Source organism: Toxorhynchites rutilus, chromosome 2 (genome assembly GCF_029784135.1).
Source record: "Toxorhynchites rutilus septentrionalis strain SRP chromosome 2, ASM2978413v1, whole genome shotgun sequence".
Classification (NCBI taxonomy): domain Eukaryota; kingdom Metazoa; phylum Arthropoda; class Insecta; order Diptera; family Culicidae; genus Toxorhynchites; species Toxorhynchites rutilus.
Window position 1 is genome coordinate 341,514,806 of NC_073745.1, and position 7,059 is coordinate 341,521,864.

General features: G+C 44.3%; 1 protein-coding gene across 1 annotated transcript; it reads left to right on the forward strand.

Annotated features, from left to right (window-relative positions):
• Nucleotides 1-3,533: 3,533 nt before the first annotated feature.
• Nucleotides 3,534-6,744, forward strand: LOC129767148 (uncharacterized). The gene is made up of 2 exons (XM_055767769.1): nucleotides 3,534-6,230; nucleotides 6,346-6,744. The coding sequence occupies exons 1-2, from the start codon at nucleotides 3,534-3,536 to the stop codon at nucleotides 6,742-6,744; spliced, it is 3,096 nt and encodes a 1,031-aa protein (XP_055623744.1).
• The last annotated feature ends 315 nt before the right edge of the window (nucleotides 6,745-7,059 follow it).

A 7,059-nucleotide genomic window follows, 5' to 3' on the forward strand; every position in this document is an offset into this window, starting at 1 on the left:
ATTTTTTTTATATTTTTTATGGAAAGCTGAGGATTATTTACCTAACATATCTCGATATCAGAGATGCTCTAATTATCGTTTTTAAGTTATAATTTTGTAAATTTAACATGTTATAAGTCTTCGATCAATATTCTTATGTAACTAAACTAGACCTATGCGACTAGAATCCAATCTTCCAGCAAGTGTGATATTTTTTTAAAGTTTGCTTATTGGCTTTAATTTAATATACCGATTATCTAAATCGGTTCTGTAGTTCAAATGTTAAAGATTTTTCGAACCACCGGTTAACTTTGTAAAATCATATCTAAAAAACGAAAAAATAGTATCTCTGATATCGAAAAAAAAAATTGATGAAAATTATAAGAAAATGCAGTGTATATTTTCCATCCGCCATGCAAGGCTATACAAGTTTTAGATCACCACACGGCCATGAACCATGTCTGTGGTAACAATATCGAACTGTAACCCATATTTCGTCATAAGCAGACCCGAAAGCAAATGTAAGTTGTTGAAATTAGAAATTTTTATTCGATGTTGTTTAAATATTTATAAGACATATTCCTGACCCTAACTTAACTATTTTTCTATAAACCTCCTTGCATTTCAGCAAAAAAATCTTATCCAGAACAGAAAATAATTATCAGAGACAATTTTCGTTCAAGATTTTTCCCTATCTGCAGAGAATACAATTTTTCAATAATTGTGAATAATCGTATCCTCTCTTTCGTCTGCAATGATATCAGGGCAAAACTACTTATGTGTATGAGCTCCAAACTTCATACACACCAGAAGATCCAACCAGAAAGTCTGCCGGGCCGCAGGTTGAGTATCGCTGGTCTAACGTCATATGTATCAATACATAAACTAAATATAATAACTTTTCTGTATCAAAACTATGGAAAAATGTCAAACGGTGAGTCAAATCTCTTTGACGTGATGAATAGAGCCTCTTATTTTCCAAAAACCTGTGAAATATTGTTATATCCAAAAAGTCTGTAAATGTCTGTAAATTTATAAATATATTTGTTCGCCGCAAAAAGCCCCTCGTTTAGAATCAGTAACGGTAGCTAACGTAATCTGCTACCTGTGACGGGTGATCCAAGAACTAAATAGGTAAACAAATGAATAGGGAAAAATCGTAAACAAATATAACAAAAGAAAACTATTGGATTGAAGTGCGAGATAAATAAGCGAATTTATTAAAATTAAATTAAAATTCTGTTTGTGATAAGAGAACTGAAAGGAGACTGAAATGTGAGTTCTAAAATGAATTTATACTGAATTTTTATGTCACAATAAATATAATTTACAGCTTTAAGCTGATCACACCAAAAATACGATTGGTTGATTTTCGCTGGAAGAACTCCATCAAATCTATCACAACAGTTCTTAAAGATTTCAACCGAAAAAGGATGAGTTCACAGGCGTATGTGAGGCAAACCCGTTCACGGACGAGGGCTCAGCAGGCGAATGCTGCCCCCAATACGGATACGGACGACGATCAGATATCAAATCAATCGTCGGAAGATTCATTCATACCATCCATGGTTGATAGTGACAGAGGAGAGCTGCACGATTGTGCCGGTTGTAATCGACCGAACAGCTCTGAACGCTATATGGTACAGTGCCAGAAGTGTATTCGCTGGTATCATTTTTCCTGTGCGAACGTGAACACGACCACGGTACGTTCAACCTGTTTCGTCTGCGTTTCATGCATGCGGAGTGAGATTTCCGGTGTACTGGAACCAGCGGCGAGTCGGATAGGTGGTATTACTAGTACGTCTAGTACCCGTGCAGCCAGAGTGGCTCGCGAACTACAACGTCTCGAGGAAGAAAAGAAGTTGTTGGAAGAGCTTAGTCGAGAGAGAATCGAAAAGGAACGCGCCCTCAACGAACGAGAACATCGAGAAAAAATGGAACGCGAAAAGCAGTTTATCGCTCGGAAACACGAGTTACTGAACCGTCAGGACAACGAAGACGCAAGAAGTGTACGTAATGTGCGGAGCAGCCAGAGGGATGCGATGCGCACCGAAAATTGGGTTAGACAAACCGAAACAGTTGCTAGTGAGGTCATCATTCCGACATCTACTTCTATGAGTGCTAATCATCCGGAGGATACTTGTCTGGGAAATCCGCAGGGATTACATCCTTCTTCAACGCCACTGAAGATTAATACACCCGTGGTACATACATACGCAGGCGGTGACCGTACGGGATTAGAGGAGAATTCGATCCCACGGAACATGGAGAGTGAGATAGTTGCAGAAAATGCTGAGAAGTCTCTGGAAAACTCAGACAAGGTAAATGCGGATAAAGTAAGTCAAACCGTTTTGCCCATTGTCGATCTACAACCCTACGCCGATTTATTAAGGGTGGAAGAAGTAGTCCCAACCGGTGCATATCCCAAAGTGAATCGTTTAGGTCTGCAGTGTTACAAGCGTTGGAGTGTTCAAACCAGTGATCTGCCTAAGCAGGCCCTGTTGCAGCAACAGCAAACAGAAACGGAGCATCGAGACGTCGAAGCATTATTGGCGAGACACCGATTCGACATCGAAACGAGACGAAAGCGAGAAAGCGAATTAATGGACCAGATTAAAAACCTGCAGTCGCAGCATGCTGAGGAGCTGAAGCTAGTACGAGAATCGGAGACAGGTTTACGAAGTCGGCTCAAAGACAGTGAGCGTGAGCAAGCAGAGCTGAAAACGTAGATAAAGAACCTGCAGCTGCAGTTCGTCGAGGGCAGCGAGTGGATGCGCAATTCAGAAGCAGATTTGCGTGCTCAGCTCGATAAACGCAATCGGGAATGCGAAACTCTTCAACTTCAAGTGGGAAAACTGGAGAGAGAAATTAATGGTTTGCGCGTAACGGAGCAGCAATTGCAACTGCAGATAGAAGCAATTCTTCGGCGTGAACAAGAAGCCATTCGCCGGCAAAGTGAAGCAGAAAAAGAATACGGGGACTTGCTCGAGGAGGTACAACAAATTATCAATCGATATGAAGGTCGGTTGGATGATTGTAGTTTTTCTGCTCCGCTACCTCCACCTCCGGCCTCGTGGTTTGATTCAACAAAGGAAAATAGTGACGAATTGAATCCACCTTTTTCTCCTCCTCTGATTTCGGCTGATGATGGTTTACCTGGAGTGTTTGGTGAGGGAATCTCTTCCATGCCACCCGCACCAATTCCTCCTACGCTTATCTATCCGCTACAATTTTCTCAGGGTTTAGTTCCGTCTTATACAAGAGGTCATTCTGGACCAACGATGCATCAGTTAGCAGCTAGACAGGTTGTCATTAAGGAGCTTCCGATTTTTTCTGGGGATCCGATCGATTAGCCATTGTTCATAAGTAGCTATCAAAATTCTACGGAAGCTTGTGGGTATTCTAACGCCGAAAATCTCCTGCGTCTGCAACGTAGTCTGAGAGGTAGTGCGAAAGATTCAGTCAGCAGCTTCCTCCTCCACCCATCGACAGTGCCGCAAATTTTATCCACTCTACAACAACTGTACGGACGGCCGGAACAAATCGTGAACAACATGATTGCCAAGGTTCGAGCAACTCCTGCCCCGAAGCCAGACCGGTTAGAGATACTGGTTAGCTTTGGATTGGTAGTTCAAAATCTGTGCGGACACCTGAAAGCAGTTGGGTTACAAAATCATCTCGCTAATCCGATTCTACTCCAAGAGCTTGTGGATAAGCTGCCAGCAACGATCAAATTTAGCTGGGCGCTTTACCAGGAACAAGTTCCAGTAGTTGATTTGAACGTATTCAGTGCCTACATGGCGAAAATATCATCGGCGGCGAGTGGCGTAACACAGCATACAACTATTACGTCGAAAATGAATAAAGATGAACGAATTCGACAAAAAGAGAGATCGTATCTCAACACACACGTGTCTATGGATCAATGGAAACCAAATCGCAAAAACGAAGAGGTGACCTCAGATAACGGTAGTAGAAGGCAAAAAGAAAGTGGTACCGGTACAGCTGGTAGCAAATTTTGTTTTGTTTGCAAAGTCGATAGTCACCAAGTCGAAAGCTGCGCATCATTCAAAGGGTTGAATTTGTATGGTAGGTGGAAAGCGGTGAAGGTGAACAAACTTTGTGCTCGCTGCCTTACATCACATGCACGGTGGCCGTGCAAAGAGGAAATCTGTGGAATCAACGACTGCCCTAAGCGACACCACCGTTTACTCCATTTTGATCCACCTACTGCGTTTAAGAACACTGATGCGGTAGTAGCAGTTCATCGTCAGTTGTCGTCATCAACACTCTTCCGCATCCTACCGGTTACATTATTCGGTAAAAATGGGCAATTTAACACCTACGCATTCCTCGACGATGGGTCGTCGGTAACTCTCGTAGAGCGGTCGATCGCAAACGCCCTAGGGGTCAGCGGGGAAATGGAAACATTACACATCGAATGGACTGGAGGCATTAATAAGACCATTGCTGGAGCAGAAGTTGTAACGATGGAGATATCCGAGGCTGGTGGAAGCAAACGGTACAAGCTATCAGAAGTGTACACAGTCGACAATCTCGGCTTACCGCAACAGACAACGGACTACGCTGAGCTCGCTGCACGATATACGCATCTCGAGAAACTTCCAGTGAAGAGCTTTAAGTCAGCCATACCAGGTATCCTGATCGGACAGAGCAACTGTCATCTACTTGCTACATTGAAATTGCGGGAAGGCAAATTGAACGAGCCGGTTGCAACAAAGACCAGAATCGGATGGGCAGTTTGTGGTAGTTTACGGAGTTCACAGACAAGTGATGTGCACAAACAACTTCACATGTATGCGGTGCCAACGACTGTTGATCTCCACGAGTACGTTCAGCGCTTCTTCGACATCGAGAGTTTGGGCGTAGCTGTTGTACCAGCCGTAAAGGGGGCTGAAAAAGATCGAGCATATAAAATACTAAAAGAAACTACGCGACGTACCAGCAGTGGGAAATTCGAGATTGGTCTAATTTGGAGGTACGATTACATAGAGTTTCCTGATAACCGGCCGATGGCAGAACGACGCTTCAGGTGCCTCGAAAAACGTTTGGCTAGGAATCCAGAGCTTTACGACAGCGTACGACAACAAATAGTTGACGGAGTATCGCTGAACTCTATATTGCTTAAGGGTCCGGATCTTCTGACGCCGTTATTGTCCGTGTTGTTTCCATATCGGGAGCGTGAAGTGGCAGTGTCAGCTGATGTTAGAGAAATGTTTCTACAGATGTTGGTTCGGGCACAAGATCGCAGTGCATTGTTGTTCCCGTATGGAGATTCTCCAGAGCTGCCACTGAAGACCATGGTGTCCAATGTTGCGATATTCGGAGCAGCCTGTTCCCCATCACATTCGCAGTACGTGAAAAATTTGAACGCGACCGAACAAGAAGCAGAACTTCCACGAGGAGCGGCAGCAGTGAAAAAGCGGCATTACGTGGACGATTACGTAGATAGCTTTGACACAGCTGGGGAAGACTTTAAGGTGACGCAAGAGGTAATCGAGGTCCACAAACGAGCGGGATTCCATATCCGCAATTGGATGTCGAATGACCGGAGCGTACTAGAGAAGCTAGGGGAAGAGAACCTAAAATCATCAAAGCCCATGCTACCGGAGAAGGACATTGGGTTTGAACGAGTGTTGGGGATGGCGTGGATACAAGAAAAAGATGTTTTCGTGTTTTCGTTGCAGTTTTGCGAAAAAATGAGAACCCTACTGGAAGGTACCGTGATCCCAACAAAAAGGGAAATGCTCCGGCTAGTCATGAACATCTACGATCCCCTTGGATTGGTGGCATCGTTTGTCATCCATGGGAAAATCCTTATCCAAGAAGTTTGGCGAACTGACACGGATTGGGACTCCAACATTCCAATGGAGATTGCAACTCGTTGGATGGAATGGTTGGCAACACTGAGGAACATGACCGGATTGCGTATTCCCCGGTGCTATTTTCCTGGATATGATCCAGAAAGCTTCGATAGTCTTGAGTTGCACGTGTTCGTGGACGCCAGCGCCCAGGCTTATGCAGCAGTAGCGTACTTTCGCATCTCAGATCGGAGGCAGATCAGGGTGGCTCTTGTTGCGTCCAAAACGAAGGTCGCACCACTTAGAGGAGTTTCGATTCCTCGTTTAGAGTTGATGGCAGCGTTACTTGGAGCTCGCTTGCGGAAAACGATCGAGGAGAATCACTCGATAAAGGTGAAGAAAACCTGTTTTTGGAGCGACTCATCGACGGTTTGTTCCTGGATTAAATCGGATACACGTCGATATCCGCTTCTGCAATACAATTCGTGGCGCTCATGAGGCCGGATATCAAAATGCGCTAAACGCTCATAATGAGATCGCCCAGAAGATCAAATCGGAAATTCTGAACGAGCTGAAAAGCGAACTACGCATGAATTTTACCGCCCTGATCAACTCCAATTCACTTACACCGAAATCGTCAACATGCCCTGCGTACACTGCTGGATCGATACGCAGTCGACGTCTGTTTCCAGAACAAAAAGCCACTGAACGCCAGCAAAATGATCTGATGCATGGAACTGCATCCTCATTATCTCCATCGTTTGATAACTTCGCTGCACCTGCTCCCAAGCAGAAGTTTTGGCTTTACCTATCCCGCATTTCTTGCAATGTCACCGTGGAACTAGTTCATGAGTTGACCATACAAAGATTAGGAACAAACGATATCGAAGTGTTCAGACTCGTCGCCAAGGGAAAAGATGTTAGCAGTATGTCATTCATCTAGTTTAAGCTTGGAATCAGTTCCGACCTAAAAGCTAAGGCTCTCTCGACTGCAACATGGCCTAAGGGTATATTGTTCAGAGAGTTCAAGGATAACAGACCCGTTGCAAATTTTTGGCAACCCTCACGAACACCGAATGCAGATTCATCCTTATACTCAGTGACACCAGATCGCCAAGAGGGTGCCATGGTAGTATAAATGGTATATCGGCTATAAACATCCCAGAACGCATTGCCTCTAGCATGATGGAAGCCTCTAATCCTCCCAACCCAGTCGCGCTTGCTGCTCATTCTTTCCATCTCAGTCGTTCTGGCCCTG

What these genes read in the sequence shown, in the direction of transcription:
- LOC129767148 (XM_055767769.1), top strand. Translation starts at nt 3,534, where the DNA reads ATGATTGCCAAGGTTCGAGCAACTCCTGCCCCGAAGCCAGACCGGTTA. An exon ending in TTTGGAGCGACTCATCGACG is followed by an intron (nt 6,231 to 6,345) that starts GTTTGTTCCTGG and finishes GAGATCGCCCAG; the next exon opens with AAGATCAAATCGGAAATTCT.